The sequence below is a fragment of the Bos javanicus genome, chromosome 1 (genome assembly GCF_032452875.1).
Source record: "Bos javanicus breed banteng chromosome 1, ARS-OSU_banteng_1.0, whole genome shotgun sequence".
Classification (NCBI taxonomy): Eukaryota; Metazoa; Chordata; class Mammalia; order Artiodactyla; family Bovidae; genus Bos; species Bos javanicus.
The window spans coordinates 140,022,894-140,040,555 of NC_083868.1; the positions used below are offsets into that span (position 1 = coordinate 140,022,894).

The window sequence follows — 17,662 nt, forward strand, 5'->3', positions numbered from 1 at the left end:
GCCACTTTTTTCCTCCACAAATTTCATCTCAGTCTGAGATTTAGACTTTGTGACACCTTTCTAAAGCCTTGGCTGTTTCTCTATACCCATCATTGGCTCTGTGCTCTTCCCTTCATCTTTCAGTCTGGGAGATGATGGAGACAGATTACCAGGCTTTCCTAGTGATACTCAATGATGGAAAAAAGCAGTTTCAAAAAATTACATGTGGTAACACTCAGGATGTGCAAAGAGGGCTGGAAGATGATAGCTGAGAGGAGAATTTGGGCATCTTAAGGTAACTGACCCCCTGCCTTTAGGAGAGCATTTTCATTTGAGGGGTTGGGGGAGCAGTGAGACAGGATTCAGAGGAGCTTGTGAGACATGATATAGTTGACTGTCAAAGAGTCTTTCAAGAATTCAGAGGGGAAAAGAAGTGGAGAGAAGGGCAGTAGGTTAAGAATAGGCAAGCAAAAAGGAATCCTTTTTCTTTAAATATAGGGGGGCCTGGGTAGTAATGAATATAGAGATAAGAAATGAACAAACCAAATATCTTTCATGGGGAAGAATAAAATGATAAAGTCATTATTGATTCTGTGTTTAATTCCATGTTTCTTTGACATATCTTTTTAAGCTAGCTTAATACGGATGTGATAGACTATTTCTTTCCTGGATGTTCCAAAACTGAAGAAGTGTGATGGAGAAAGGACTGGGTAGAAAAAAGTGATCTCAGCTCTCCTGCTAGTCCCTACCTAACTGATGTGTGGTTTTCAAGTTCCCTTCAGTTTTCACGTCAGCAAAATAGAACACAGCAGTGTCAAGATGTCAAGTTTATTCATACCTATTTGCACAGCTATTAAGAGACTAAAGCAAGACAATATAAAGACTTATGGAAAAAGGAAGAAGAAAGCATGGAAAATGCTAGCACTCTGTCAATTAATTGTGGTTCAGTTTTCGGGGAGAGGCATCCCAGCTGGGTAAAAGCATCACAGGGTGGTCTCCCCTGTTCCCTGTTCTTTGTGAACCATCCCTCCCGAGGGGTCTGCACTCGGGTTAGGCGTTCTTATCAACGAGGCAGCACAGGCCTCCAGCACTGCAGCTGTGTTAGTCCTGAGCACATGCTCTAATGTTTATTTTATTTTTTAAAGATTTTTTTTTGATGTGGACCATTTTTAAAGACTTTATTGAATTTGTTATTAATAAAATATTGCTTCTTTTTTTATGTTTTGGTTTCTTGGCCACAAGATGTGGGGTCTTAGTTCCCTGATCAGGGATGGAACCCGCCTCCCCTGCATTGAAGGTCGAAGTCTTTAAGCACAGGACCACCAGGGAAGTCCCTTATGTTTCTTTAAAAAAGAGGACTCATTTATAGGCACATCATCACTTTCATCTCCGGAGTTCTAGTTAAGTGAATGGGATTTGCTTTGCTTCATACCTCTCCAGGGCAATCACATGCACATGCGTCCCAAACACAAAACCAACTTGAGAGTAGCAGATTGCCCCCTGCTCTGCGTGCATGCTAAACTGCTTCAGTCGTGTCCAAATCTGTGCAACCCTATGGACGGTAGTCCACCAGGTTCCTCTGTCCATGGGATTCTCCAGGCAAGAATACTGGAGTGGGTTGTCCTGCCCTCCTCCAGGGGATCTTCCCAACCTAGGAATTGAACCACATCACTTATATCTCCTACATTGGCAGGTGTGTTCTTTACCTAGTGGGTGCCACCTGGGAAGCCCCTTCCCCTGATTTACCATCTCTCAAAAGCTCTTACTTGCAAGCTCCCTCAACAACAATCCCTGCTTTTCTGTGGAATTGAAAGGGAGCTCATAAAGCAGCTATTTTTCTAAGGGCTCTAAAGCCTCCATTTACATTTTTATAGGCTTGAAAAAAGGACCCCCAATCATCTAGTCAAATGAAAGCTGATTCCAAAGCCATGATAAAATACATAACCCAGAAAAGAAGACCATATATTCTTGCCATCTCAGAAAACTGAAAATACAAACATGGACAAAATAGAACCCACAGGCAGGGCAAAGCCCTGGGTTGAGACCACCTGGCTCCCTCCTGCTCCTGCCTGCACCCTGCCCACCCCTGTGCCCTGATCCTCGCTCCGTGGCTGCCATTGGCCTGGCTCTGTTCCCATCCCTCTGTTCCTGGGCTTTCCCACTGTAAGATATAGAAACCCTTTTAAAAAATTTAGTTCTGCCATAACACACTTGAAGTTTTGAAAGGATGATTTTTAAGAAATGAAGGTCAAAAGGATAAAAAGAAAGAAAACAGAAAGGAATGAAGAAAGAAGAAAATGCAAAGCTGAGAACTACAGTTTCAGACTTCTGATCCCATCTCAGCCCCAATTGGGACATTTATTAGTTCGGCAGTGATGTCTCTGGGGGGCCCACCCATCACTCTATTTGCATGCATATGACTCAATGCATCATGGCTACCTTTATACAAGTCTACCTTGAGTCCAAGTGTCTTTGAGCTCCCAGATGCACACCTTTCTTCCTTTAGATTATCAGAGTTCAAGCTAAGTGTCGGTCTTACAGATGAGGAGAGATTTAGCTCAGATATTTGCAGAGCAGATAAATGGAATATTATAACAGTCATGGCCCACCCCTTCAGCTGTGCCTGTGGATGGCCAAAGGCCACATTCTCTTTAGGAATAGTCTTCCAGAACTAATCGGCTTTAAACTATTAATCCATTCGAAACCATGTTTCAAATAATAGATACGCTTCTGTTCAAGGGAAGGAGGTCAGATTTTACGTCAGGCACTGATTTTTATCTTTAGCTTATTTGAAACGTTGGAAGCAGCTTTTGGCTTGGCACTGCCAGTTGACCCATACTGGCTGGGTACTTTGCACCCTCTTGGGTAAACTCATACTAAGAGGGGAAGCTTTTAGTGACCCCGGCCTTGATTACTTGACATTGGAATCAAATTTTTATAATTTGGCACTGCTGGGATCATGGGCTCTGCCAGTGATTTATTCTATAACCTTGCACTTCAAAGGAGCTAGCAATAGGAAAAAATCAGGGCATCATTTAAAGCAAAATGTGGCTTCTGAACTTGTGGATAAGGTTATAGATTTTTAAAAAAATGTAGCACTTGGAGACAATTTAGACTTTAGGAGGTCGTTAGGCTCTAAAATTAGTAATGCACTCAGGAAGGAAGAATATAGGTTGGCTAAACTGCTTGAGTCCCATTTTCTTTCTTTCTTTTTTAAAAAAAATTTACATAAAGCACGTTATGGTGCGTTATCTAACTAGGTTGCTTGTTGATACAGTGAAACAAACCTACTTATAAACACTGAGTAGCATATAGCAATCAAACAAGGTCAATGGCACTGAGTTGATTTTACAGTGTTCATTAGGAACCGCTGCAGTATTTTCCTATAATCCAAATTTTCCTATTTCCAGTTTTGATCCTAAAGAGTAGTTGCTCAGGAAACACTGACCTATTATTAGAAATGTCCTTATTTTACACAATAAAATATTGTATGAAGCCATTCAATCTGTAACTATATTTGAACTCATTCTAACCCAGGGACATGATCTGTGTCTTATATGGGTCAGGTGGTAACTGAGTGATTCTACTAATGGACTCTGTTTAATAGACGGGCACCTACTACCTTAAACTCTGTGGCTCTAGTTTCCTCCCACGAGCAAATGGGAAACATGTTGTATTATTAATTAACATACCAGTTCAAGGGCCCTTCAAATCTAAAAGACAGATCTTTGGGGGGCAGGGTCTGGCCTTCTGGGATTCCCATGTGACTCAGTTAGTGAAGAATCTGACTGCAATGCAGGAGACCTGGATTTCATCCCTGGGTCAGGAAGATACCCTGGGGGAGGGCATGGCAACCCACTCCAATATTCTTGCCTGGAGAATCCCATGGACCAAGGAGCCTGGTGGGCTATCGTCCACGGGGTCGCAAAGAGTTGGACATGACTGAGCAACTAACACTTTTACTTTCTTTTCTGGCCTTTCACTCATTCTCCCAATAGCCCTAGTCACTAACTCTGCCCTTTTATGGCGCATTTTTCAATGTTATAGAAAGACGAGCATGTCCCATGTAAGCCTTTGCTGACTGCCACTAGGATATCAGCTTCCATCGTCCTGGGACAGAATCTTAGTAACCTTTCTTTTCTCTCCAAGACCTAGCCAAACTCTTATGATCAAAGAGAGATGGTTAATAAGAAAATTTTACAGTTAGTTTTAAAAAATGTTGCATCTGGCCCACGGAAGATAATCAGAGAGAATGTGCTGAATTGAACACTTCAGTGTATCCAAAGTAAAACCTGCCATTTGGAAGGCTATGGAATGAGGTATCTGATCATTTTCCTTTCTTCCTGCCCTCTCATCAAACTCTTGACTTGGAAGCTTTTATTAGGCAAGTAAAATGCAAGACTGCAGATAGCTCTGTGCCCTGCCAGCTGCTTCTCTGGGATTCTCTGCTCCTCAGCATCTCCCATGAATGCATCTTCTTTGCCACAGCACTTATTTTCTCCCCCTGCTGAAACCTTTGTGTTAGCTCTCTCTCTGCTCCGGCACAAAGAAAAAAACTCGTTTCTGGGGAATGAAAGGCTGGACTTGAGGATGTGATGAGTTGCTCTCTGTACGGAGACCAGTAACAAAACAACGGTGTGGGACAGCGGAGGCGCCAACACTAAAAACGGCAGCCCAGGATATTTTCTAGAGGGAGTCCTTGCAAGGCAATAACGAAATTATAAGGGACTGCGAAGAACAAAAAGAAAGGACGTCCCACCTGCCACCGGTCTGACTCAAATGCACCAGGAAGAATATGCAACAGCTTTAGCATCTTTTTCTTGCTCTTGGCAGAGAAGAGCGAGGTTGGGGTGTTCAAATTGTTAAATAGAAGAGGAAAATCAGACAATAGGTGGGGAGGTGAAAGGAAGCAACGGGGGCCAGAGTGAAAAGAAAAGGTGTATTTAGCGGGGGGTGGGGGGGAAATGCTGGGAGGGATTTAGTCTTTAACACATTTGTAGGTAAACCCTTGCAATCAAACAGGAATGATGGATGAGAAAGTGTTACCATTGGTTTTTAAGAATGTTATATGGACAATTTCTAGTCTTCTAAATGCAGCCAGTTCAATCTGTCCAAGTGCAACAAGAACAGACAGCCTTGGTACCTCAATAACAATGCCCCTAAGGCCAGGCTATGGGTTTCTGTTTTTGGTTAAAAAAAGGGGGGGGGTGGTTTTAAAAAAAGTCCTTTTGGAGGCTTTCCTGGTGGTCAGTGGTAAAGAATCCACCTGCTGATACAGGAGATACAAGTTTGATCCACGGTCCAGGAAGATCCCACATGTTGTGGAGCAGCTAAGCCCGTGCGCCACAGCTACTGAGCCTGTGCTCTAGAGCCTGGGAGCTGGAACTACTGAGCCTATGCGCCTAGAGCCTGTGTTCCACAAGAGAAGCCACTGCAATGAGGAACCCTTATACCATGACTAGAGAGTAGCCTCCACTCACCACAACTAGAGAAAAGCCCGTGCAACAATGAACACCCAGCACAGCCAAAAATAAATAACTAAACACTTATTTTTTTTAAAAAGTCCTTTTCATATTTTAACGATGAACACTTGTGAACAGAATCCAATACAGCACAGCTGATACTGAATTTCTCAATGGATTAGGCAATGCAATGTTTTTGTGATGCTGTTCTCATAAATGGCACCCCCTTTCCTCTCCAGCTGCAATTAACTGCTTCCTGTTTCATGCTTACTGTCAGGTGAGTGTATGCTCCTGGGTTCTGTCTTGTCACAACAAAGATTTGGAGTGATGCACATTAAAACCCTCAGCTCCTCACAGCTCTCGGGTCTTGGACAGACCATGCTATAGCTCTCAGACAAATCAGTGTTACAGCTCTATTTTATTTAGAAAATAGCAAGAGAATCCATCCTTGAGGCGTGAGGGCATGCTGACCCAAAGACTCGAAGAGAAGAGAGTAGGGGAGCGTGCCAGTGTGCAGGAGAGAGACAGAGAGAGAGACCGTGCTTTGGCTCTTCTTTTTATATGTTTTTTTCCCCTCCCCCTGGGCCTGCCCTATGTAAATTGGGCTAGCCAGGGGTGCTGTTTGTTCTACCTGAGGTCCTCACTCAGGTCCTTGGACCTTCCTTTGACCTTCCTTTGTTCTATTTTCGCAGGCTTTTCCCTTTCTTGTCTTTTAGCCACCGCCATTTTGGACTCCTGTTTCCTATTCTAACTACCTAACAAAGCTATATCAAGAGGATGCCCTGGCTACGAGAAGACAGGTGGAAATATCCCCCTGTCCCACTGATGTAACTGGTCTATGGTTAATTACACAAGAGGTCAACGTCCAGATCTACCAGCAGGGCTTGGAGATATCCCAGAGACATCTTAAGGACAGAGCTTCCAGGCTTGTCTTTCAAATGCAAATTTGAAGAACACAGGGGATACTGCATTCCCCTCACTGCACTGACACTAAAGTGCAAACCGCTAGTATATGCATTCTACCAAAACTTGGATTTACTCAATACCCTGACAGGTAAAGAGGAGGGACTCAGAGAACTCTGTCCTGTCCAGGGCTTTGTATTTGAAAGAACTCATTGTCCTCACACCACAGAGCCAGGGCCTGTAGGGCTGTTGCACAGGACCTGGAAATAGCTCCACTGCACAGAATCTACAGAGCTGGACATCGTAATAACAGTGCTGCTGACAATGGCTCTCATCTGGCCCAAGTGATTATTATCTATTATTTTATTTTCTCTTAGTTAAAGTGAAACTCTTACACCAGGATTCCGCTCCAATTTCTAATTCAGGAAAGCGTGTGTTTTCTGCCTCACAATGCTTTCCAGGGACCATAAACCCTCAATTTCCTCTTCCCGGCAATAAAATAGTTCTCATTTCCAGAGTCCATCAGACAGGTCTTTTTAAAGGAGGCCGTAATTGGTGGCATTGCTGCAGGGACTGAAAATTAAAGAGTGGCCGTTGGCAAACCCACAGGAAAGTCATTCTCTACAGGAAAGTCATTCTCTTGGTCTACCAACATAGGATTTAGGACACTTGAAAGAGGTTGGCTTTCACCCTGTTTCTGAGTAGTAACTTTTGTATAACTTGCCCGCGAGGCCCTGACACCCTGCTCAAGGAACATCACAGGTCACAGAATCAGGCAGCCTGGGGATCTGGCCCAGAGAGGGAAAGGCATTCCGTGGGGTGAGATCTCCCCAGCTAGCTGTTGGCCCCGCTGTGCAGGGGGACGGCCGAGCCTCCGCTCACCTCTCAGCCGCTTCAGCCTCTGCTCACGCCTCCTCCTCCGAACCACCAGCAGGAGCACAAACAGCATCAGGACCCCCACCAGGATACAGGAGATGGTCACCAGCATCTTGAGCCCCTCGTTGGTTGTCAGCCCTTCATCGCTTTGGACAACTGACTTAATGAGTGGGGGGATTGTACCTGAAAACAGGGTCATGATGTTAGGTGGCTGTTAATGACGACAGCATGGCGGAGTTTTTAGGGATGATGGGTTATAAAAACCGCGCGGGTGATCCGAGAGCGTCCACGGAGATGAAGATGAAAGGAACTCTTCATCTAGATCCTTGCTAATTTCTTTACTCACTCACTTCCCTCCTATGCTTACTCTACAGAACATGGAACTAGAGTCTGCGCAAAGGACACAGCCCATTTCTTTGAAAGGGACTTCACTGGTAACGTGCTGGGTGCAGACACTTGAAAGCATAATATCCAGGCTGGGTGCTTTAAAAAGTCACATGCATTTACCTGGAGTTGAGTGTCACCCAGAACACAATTGAGAGTGGCTGTTTGAAACATTGCACATCAAAGAAGGAACAATGGATTTGGCAAGTGGACAGAAGGCAGGCTTCGGGGAGACTGTACCAGATAGACCTGCTTAAAGGAGCGGAAAATCTCTTTTCTTTGGTTATTTCATTGCTTTTTATCATGGATGTAAGACCAAATCTACTTTTAAAAGTCTCGTTTCAGGACATTAGAGCAAAATCAACTTTTCAAAGAAAAGGCATCCAGGTCTCTAAAGCAAGCTGTTTATTGACCCTTACAATGCCCTGAAATTCAGATTATTTAGAATTACAAGGAAACACTTAAGCAGTCTGAACTCTGAGCTGCTTTAAGCTGCCTTCTGCTGAGAGGCTGAACAAAATGGGTCCAGAGATTCAAACACAGGCATCCCCTTTTATGGAGCTTGCATTTTGGCATCCACCACTATGAAAAGATGCTACAGTCTTCAGTATTTTCCATGTAAAACAAGGGCCAGGAAGTCAGTAATTTAGGAAAAATAATGCAAAAATAATATAATTTCTCTTTGAACAAAAAGTGTCTTTGTCCTGCATTTAGTGAGTAGAGCAGGGATACAGAACACCAGGCCCCTCTGCTGTCTGCTAAGGCCAATAATATCATTCCTCCAACTTATAGACACTGGTTTTGGCTGGAGCCCCAGGTCTGCAAATGCTCAGAACTCAGGTAAGAGGCACAAAAGGGGATGCAGGTGAGGATGTGTCTGCAAAACCAAGATGACACAGGACCAGTACAAACACCTGGCTGAGGGAATGGCAGAAAACAGAGTCCAAAATAAAATACGGAAGAATCTGAAATCTGACTAGTACAGCCAGAAAGCTAATCATCAATGTTTGTTTTGCCCCAAATGAAAAAAAATTCTTCAGGCAGAAGTGACACAAGAGATATTAAAGCTATATATCCACAAGCTTGGTTCAAAGAAATATGTAACCTTTTTCAAGGAAAATAGACATATGCATTTTTCTTTCTAGTGTAATAAAATCATCTCAGATTCAGAACATTTTACATGTAGCACGTTTTTCATGATTCTAATCTGAGATCTTGGATAAAGTGAGGACATTTCTTTTAGAAAATAACCATTTAAAGTCTGCAGAGCACTTTGTTAAGTAAGAATGACAGTTTCAAATGCTGCATGTGAGAGGTTGCTAATTAAATGATTAGCTGTAAGCCTATCACCAACGCGCACCTTGAAGCTGTGCGCTCTGGACCACACAGATTACAGTCAGGCTGGGTGCCAGAGCGGGATGATTGAAAGGCAATTAGTGGATGTCCATCATCTAAAGCAAGAAATATACTTTCTGCTCAAATGTGTACCCTGCTAGCAAAGGACTTTGGGGAGCCTTTAAACACTAGGGAAAAGTTTGGTAAGCATCAAAGCCCTTTAGTTTGTCAGATCAAAGAATGAAACAGAGTTGGAGGAGAAAGCAGGTCAGACGTGCTGCTCTATGGTGGCTGATGCTCTGCGATGGAACCTCTTGGAGTGAAGTCACTGCTGATTGAGGCCAGGAGATGAGAGTGATGTGGCCCAGGAGGAGCAGGGCTTCTGAGGAGAAGCCTCACATCTGGGAGCTGGATCAGGGGCCTTGAGGGCAGGGGCCCAGGCTGGTATCACCAGCCTCAGGACTCCCACATAGGCACCTTCTTGACTTCTCCCCACCCAGGCCTGCAATGCTGGGGGCGAGCCTGTGCTGTGGCTGAGGAGGAATTTGTGCAGGAAATTCCAGGGTGGGTTTACAGTGTGCCAGGGTGGGAGGAACAAGCCCAGGGCTGGTCAAGACTGACCAGGAGAAAATGGCTCAGGGAGGTGCTGAGTCCACATCACCTTCAGAGCATCCTTTGGTCATGTCCCAGGTTCCTTGGGTTTATGGACTCTATTTTCTTAGGACAGGATAACCAGTACTCCAAGGAAGTTCCTGCCAGGGCTATAATTAAGGCAAGATCCTGAATGCACACAAGCAGAGGAGAGGACACCCCTTAGCCTTTCCAGTAAAAAATACAGTAGGGGCTGTTTGCTCAGGCACAGACTCTCTGGGTAAGTCACCCAGCACCGTGGTCTGGCCTGGTGGGTAGACGCTGGACAGGGGATCCAAGGGAGCTGAGCCCACAGCTCCAAATTATCTGACCAGTGGAGACTGTTTTTACAAATAAGCACAGCACCTAATTCAACCACTGCCTTTCCCAGAGTGGGCCACCACTGCAAAGCTGCAAAAATCAGCTCAACTTGCTTCTAGTTAGGACTCTGAAATTCCCTGACTGCAGAACCATCAACGTCAGACCGTCTTTAGCTTCACTGGGCTTGACATTTGTTCAACATCAATAAATGGCCCACAATACTAGTTGTAGGAAAATAAAGGATAAAAATGTCTCTCTCTTATTTTCAGTCAACTAATTGTCATGAGACACCTTGCCTGGTTTTCAGAAACCCCTTGCAAATTGCATGTTTGTGCGTGTGTGAGCCTATGCATGTGTGCATGTATGTGTATGTGCATGTGTGTGCATGCCCACTACCATCCTATGACATTATTCTATTTCTATCTGTACCTCTGTTTCTTCTCGGAGACTAACATAAGCACCTTCACTTATGGAAAACTGCTTTTGCACATGCAATTTAAGGGCTAAATGAGAGAAAAAAGAAAGCTGTTATGTGGTTTGGGATGGGGTGGGCGGAGGGGAGGGAGACAACAAAAGCAGTGTTAGCTCACAGTCATGACCAAGCACCAACCATGTGCAGAGAAGCCTTCAGCCCGAAGAGAAGTCACTCTTGCACCCTGACTGCCTAGTGAGGGTCCCCAGGCCTCAGTCCCTCCTTCCTGGAACAGCCATGGGCACATGGGTACCTGGTCTAGGGAGCCCTGCAGGTTGCAGACTGGACGGCCCCCAAGCCTAAGGGGATCTGTGGGCACAGGTCACATTGTGCCAAGGATGGATGTCGAATAGGAGAGGGACAGTGAGCTTGTGCATGTGTCCCGAGATGCAGGCGGGAGGCCAGGGCCAGCTTACTGCCATCGTAGTTGAGCGTGGCGAAGTTGGTCTGCTTCTCTGCGCAGCCCGCGCTGTTGCACACCCTCATCTGTAGCTCGTACCACGTGGCCTCCTGAAGGTCATACAGGATGTAGGACTTGGAGAGGGAGGTTCGCTGGGCTGTGGTCCAGACCGTGGTCCCGAAGGGTCTGTACTCCAGTGTGAAGGAGGTGATGGGGCAGCCGCCGTCATTCCAGCCGATGAGGTTGAGCCGCACGCGCGTGGTATTGATGCTAGCGAAGAGCTCCTGCTCCTTGGAGAACTGGGGCTCTGCGGAGAGGGCACAGGGGGCCAGGCCACGGGGTGTGTGAGTGAAGGTCACCAAGGTCGTCCTGCACTGCCCTTGGACTGCTTCCCCGCAGGCGAGGGGCTCAGTCCAAGTCTGGGTCACAGGCTACTTGCTACCTGTCCACTTTTTACCAGGATCTAAAGAACCAACAGGCTATCCCAACCAAGATAACCTAGGAGTGAAAGGGAACGTTGGGCGGGTAGCAGTTATCTTTGTGAATCTTAGATTTCCCTGAAGAACAGTTCTGTTCTCAGGTATGTGTTTCCTTGAGTGTTTTTTTTTTTTTTTTAAGTTTGTTTTATTTGGTGGACAAAACTTAGGATGTAAGCCCAGGACACAGCCTCTCAGGTAGCTTTGAGGGATTCCTCCTCCTTGAGTAGTTCTGAAGGAACCACTGTGATGTGCTGGGCTGATGTGTCCATTCATGGACCTGGCCCAGGAGAAGGCAGACTCGGACGTGGGAAGCACCCACAGCACCCAAGCGCCTCATACTGGAGCCCAGGGACCCAACGGGTATATTTCTGCAGAAGTCAGCACTTCATCATCTGAGCCCTGGTGTGTGTTATCCAAAACTCAGCACTGCATCCAAATGACACCTCGCCTGCTGATGTCTGGCGTGCCTGTCATGTGGTCCATGCCACTGGATGAGAGTCAGTGGGAGGAAACCTGCAGAGACCCTCTCTTCACCTCCTCACCTACACTTACGTGCAGCTCCGTCCCTCCCTCCCGCTGCTGTTTTCGGGCTGCACATTTCACTTCTCAACATCACTGCCCTGGGGTTCGCCTCCCTGAAGGTCCACCTTTCAGAGGAAAAACCAACTCCTGCTGAAGGTTAACAGTCAACCCCAGTGACTTCTCACCTGGAAAGCAGAGTCTATGAGGCAATGTGACAGTTATAAATAGAAGGGAGGAGGTCACCTTAGGAGAAGGTAAGAGGGCAAAGGTCACACTTCATGGCTACTCAGCCTGGGAACAGAGTAGCACTGTGGGCACCAAAGCCCTTAATTTTCAAATGACATTTCTTTTTTTAAAAAACATTTTTATTGAAGTATAATTAATGTACAATGTTGTATTGGTTTCAAGTATAGAGCAAAGTGATTCAGTTATACATATGTGTGTATACATATATATATATATATATATATATATATTCTTTTTAGATTCTTTTCCCTTTTGGGTCATTACAAAATAGTGAGTACAGTTCCCTGTGCTATACCGTAGGTCCTTGTTGATGATCTATTTTATACACAGTAGTGTGTATCTGTTAAATCCAAACTCCCGATTTAGTCCTCTCTACCTTTCTCCTTTGGTGACCACAAGCTTATTTCTTTTTAATTTAAATTTATTTATTTTAATTAGAGGCTAATTACTTTACTATATTTTTATGTCTGTGGACACTCTTCTTTTAAACTGCCAATGAAATAATTAAAAAAGAGAATCAGACTATTTTGTAAAGACCAGCCATTTCTCTCAATATGCTGAAACACTGCCAGACCCATCCGGGGATAACCACATTCAAACTCACAGATCCATGATGCATCTTTTGTGACTCCAATCTGCTGCCTGCCCCCCCCCCCCCACACCCACTTTGACCTGAAAGATGGAGGATCTCTAGAAACAACAGAAGTCTTACGTACCTTTGCCCAACGTTTTCGCTTCTATGATCTCACTTATGCGCCCAGGTCCCACGCCGTTCTGTGCAGTGAGAGTGAACTTGTACCAAGTCCCACACTTGAGGTTTTCCAGGCGGTAGGAGCGTTCGCTGGGGCTGATGGGAAAACTCCCCCACTGCTCACTGTTGTCCTCGGAGTACTGCAGTATATATCCTTCGGAAGACAAGAGGCAGTCACGGGAACGTTACTTGCTTTCCCTCGAAAGTTCTCAGAACTGTGTATCTTCAGAAGAGAATAATTGCTCTCCAGGACACTGAATCCCGGCTGGGAGAGGTGCTGTGATGACATATTGTTATGAGATATTTAGGCTACACCAGATGCTACAATGGTGGGAGCGCTGGAGAGTGTAATGAAGTTAAAACCACGTCTGCCCATTCTCTTTAAAAGGTGTAACTGGACACCCGATCTCTAAATATCTGATCTTCAGAGCACATGTGCCCCATCCTTGGGAACGGGTGTAGTCTGAAGCTGGGTTATTTTTATATATTATATATATTATGTGCATGCATGCTAAGCTGCTTCAGTTGTGTCTGACTCTCTTTGACGCTATGGACTATAGCTCATCAGGCTCCTCTGTCCATGGAATTCTCCAGGCAAGAATACTGGAGTGGGTTGCCATACCCTCCTCCAGGGGATTTTCCAACCCAGGGATTGAACCTGGGTCTCCTCCTGCATTATAGGCAGATTCTTTATGGTCTGAGCCACCAGTGAAGCTCTCATATATAAATATATGTTATATATTCAATGTATATATAAATATATATTAATATATATAATATATTTTATAATATCCTCCTGGTGGTTCAAATGGTAAAGAATTCACCTTCAATGCAGCCGACCTGGGTTCAATTCCTGGGTCAGAAAGATCCCCTGGAAAAAGTGAATGGTAACCCACTCCAGTATTCTTGCCTGGAGAATTGCATGGACAGAGGAGCCTGGTGGGCTACAGTCCTTGCAGACTCAGAGAGCCAGACAAGACTGAGCTACAAACACTGTCACACTTTCACATTATATATAATATATATTTGGTTTTATAGGGAACCAGAGTTTTGGAGAAGGGGTATGCTATCAAAAGGGGTAGGACTCTCCTCAGCCAACTCTGCTCAGTCCACAATCACTGTGTCAGGCATTATCCACAGCCTGTTACTCACACCACCTCACACAACCCTGCACATTAGTAATTAACATCTCCAGAGCACTGAGCAAGATACTGAGGTCCAGAGAGGTTAGGTGATCACACTTGGGTCTTACCAGCAAGATTCACATCCCACTGTTAAACTCTGAAGCCTGTGCTCCTGGGCCCCTGTGACCATGGAGACAACCCCCACCCCTGTTACAGCCTTCATCCCTGCCACCCCATCCACCTTCCTGGGGCAAATATGTCCTGTCTGTTCTGCCCTTGTCTCCTAAGCCTTCACACCCAGACAGCCCGGGACTAGCCTGCTTGATGCGTGGTGTTGTCCTTATACCAGCATGCTGGTATCTTCTCTCCTGCCCATGGAACTCCATTTTAACACCAGTAAGAAATCACTTCTCACCTCCACACCACAGAGCCCACGAACCCCAGGCTGCCAGAAGTCAGTGTTTTCCATGCGTCTCACATGAGGTCACCTATCTCTGACTCCTCCTTCTGCGGCCATGGTCAGCACCATCTCTACTGCTTCCTCCTTCCCTGCCCTCTGGCCCCTGCAGCCTTGAGGCCCCTCCTCTTTCCTGAGCTTTGTTTTCCCTTCCCTGTTCCTGATCTGCACTCAACACTGGACAGGTGAGTGATGGATCTGGGTCTAGCTTCCACCGTCATATCCTGACTTCACCACTCCTTGGTGCCCCATGCATCATGGGACTTGTGCTTTCCTTCTCATGTCCTCCATCTAAACCACTTCTAGGAAGCTTTTCTAACTATTGGCCATGGGAACCCCCATGTCAATGGCTTTGGCCCCCACTGTATTTCAAGGATTTCTGGTCATCTTTGCTTGGAAACTCTTCATTACTGAAATCAGCTCCGTCTCTAAGACCTTCCACTCCATGCCCTTCCTGAAATTATTCTCCCATGAATTCACACTTCCTCTGTCCATGGGATTCTCCAGGCAAGCATACTGGAGTGGGTAGCCATCCTCTTCTCCAAGGGATCTTCCCAACCCAAGGACTGAACCTGGGTCTTCTGCATTGCAGGCAGATTCTTTACCATCTGAGCCACCAGGGAAGCCCCTCCAGACCCAAGACTTTGTGTCATTTGAGCCTCAAGTCCTAGGGTTCCTTAGACTCCTCTACTGGTGCCCCATTTTTGTTTTTAATTTTTCACCTTTTCTTTATTAACTTCTTTAGTGGGAATGACCAGAAGTTGGTAATATGGAATATTTGTGCATTTGACTCCCTTTACATCTTCTGGTTCTCCACCTAGCTTAGAACCTCTGATAGACAATCTTAACCAGAAGCTTGTTTTCACTCACTCTGGTGAGTCCTGGCCACACTTACCCTGCCGGTCACCAGCTTTGGAAACTATGCTTCACCTCCCTGTGCAGCTGGTCCAGCACCTCTTGAGCAAGTCATTAACCTGTGATGACTGTGACCACTGCAATCTGTGCCGTTTCCCTGCAGCTGGAGCCTTGTTCCTCTCGGCAATGGCATTTGCCATTAATGACCCCCGGTGCATTTCCTATGGCATCTGTTATAGATTTTACCCACGTTCCTCAAACCCACAATCACATCCTCTCCCCTAATCATCCAACTATTAAAAAAAAAAATACCACCTTTTTCTTCCCTACAACAGGGAAAAATCCTCCCCTTCTCCCAGTAGAACACTAATCAATGTTTAACAATTGGGTCTTGAAAAAAGAAAAGCCATATGGGTAGCATTTTTGATTTTGGTGGTGTGCAAATATCCCTGCCCTGGCTGTGATTACTGAGGACAAAGCTGGGAAGAGGAGCGGCAACTTGCTATCACGTGCTGAAGTGACCTGGCTCCAGACGCCATTGGCCTTGCTCTAAAATGGCTCTGTATGTCCAGTTGTCTCTTCACCTTCCTCCTCTCTCAGAAGAAGGATGTCCTCTGCCTGCAGAAATCTATCCTCCAGCCTCTCCTTGTTGCTCTAGGACCCCTTCTGTCACCTGCTCCTTAATCCCATGCATCTGCAGTTGCCCCTCTGGGTTCTTTCTCTCTGCTTGGTCCAAATATTGCTCAGAATGTTCTCCCAATCCTATTGAGGCTGGAATCACTGGGCTAGCTCATTCCTTCAGTTTGTGAAAGTTGACGTGTTACTCACTCAGTCACGTCTGACTCTTTGTGACCCCATGGACTGTATCCTGCCAGGCTCTACTGTCCATGGGATTCTCCAGGCAAGAATACTGGTGTGGGTTGCCATTTCCTTCTCCAGGGGATCTTCCCAACCCAGGGATTGAACCCAGGTCTCCCACATTGCAGGCAGATTCTTTACCGTCTGAGCCACCAGGGAAGCTCCTTCCTTCCATTTAAATACCCTTATTCTTTTCTACTCCTGATTGCAGAAGATTTGTGGAAACAGGTCGCTCCCATCTTTTAGTCCATTCTAAATCAGAACAGTCGCTGTGGTTATTCAACTGAAGGAATGAGTACCTGAACAGAAGAAGCAGTGTTGACAACAAGGGGAAGAAACTCAATGTGGCCTCTTAGGGGAGAGGCACCACATTCGTTTTTCCTTTCTTTATTACTGCTGTCCAATCCTATTGAGGCTGGAATCATCAGGCTAGCTCATTCCTTCAGTTTGTGAAAGTGGACGTGTTAGTCACTCAGTCATGTCCAACTCTCCATGACCCCATAGACCGAAGCATGCCAGGCTTCCCTGTCCTTCACTCTCTCCTGAAGTTTGCCCATACTCATGTTCTTTATTGGTATGTGTTAATATTTCACTCAGATTGGATGCATGGTACTGATTCTGTGAATGGATTTCCTTGGATGAATGAGTGAGTGACAACAAATACTATAAAAATAGACATGTGTTTTTTTTGGGGGGTATGTGTAGGTAATGGAAGAATTCATTATATGATGAGTTTGGGGGAGAAACAAACTAACACATGACAATTACTTGGTAAAAATGTGTCACTTATCAACTTGTGGATAATGTCAATTAATCAACCATTGTGGGCAACCTCTTCCTTCTTACCTCTTATAGAACTGCCTCCATTGTCCCCAGGGAGCCACGAGAGGGTGATGGAAGAAGAGGTGGTTTTTGAAACTGTGAGCCGAGGCTGATCTGGTGGAACTAGAGAGGAAGCAGTTTTTAGAAAACAAGAATTAGTTGTTCACATCTTCAGTCTTCTTTAACAGTCATTTACCAAATGATTTTTAACAGCCATTTATTAAATAAATGTTTCAGGTTGACAAAATATGCAATTCATGTCTGTCAAAATGTCTATTTAGTTGATATCCTGGGCTAAAGAGATAGAACAGAATGATTCTATTCTTTAAAGAAATTCAACCCCATTTCTACTTGGATTTATTTCTTCATTCCCTCGCCAATTCCTTGAGTATCTGAGTTGCTCATCACTCATTAAAACCTTCTGTGAACTTACTAAAGATACATGCATTATTTCACTCTGAATTTCAGCCATGATGCAAATGACAAAGACAAATGGCACCCACTTAGCTTTTCTGTTCTCAGCTGTATGAAAGGGGGAGGGTAAGTGTAGCTAGTGAGAAAAAAACTGCAAAAATTTCCAGCATTTGACCCACCCTTCCAAGAGGCAACACACACACACACACACACACACACACACACACACTCCACTGGAATCACAGGTGCACCACTGAGTGGAAGTACACACATTTGAACTGTCACATAAGGTTTGAAGAATATACACTTCTTATCAATGAGCCTTAGTAATATCTTGGATTAGCTCTCTGGACAGAAATACTGAAGAAATTT

General features: G+C 45.2%; 1 protein-coding gene across 1 annotated transcript in view; it reads right to left on the reverse strand.

The window, feature by feature from the left end:
• The window catches only part of DSCAM (DS cell adhesion molecule), a 696,196-nt gene that overhangs the window by 46,739 nt on the left and 631,795 nt on the right, over positions 1 to 17,662 (reverse strand). The window contains exons 24-27 of the mRNA XM_061425997.1: positions 16,901 to 16,999; positions 12,726 to 12,914; positions 10,779 to 11,069; positions 7,227 to 7,403 (exon numbers count right to left, since the gene is read on the reverse strand). Of these exons, the coding sequence (XP_061281981.1) occupies positions 7,227 to 7,403; positions 10,779 to 11,069; positions 12,726 to 12,914; positions 16,901 to 16,999 (756 nt within the window). The remainder of the gene's footprint in view (positions 1 to 7,226; positions 7,404 to 10,778; positions 11,070 to 12,725; positions 12,915 to 16,900; positions 17,000 to 17,662) is intronic.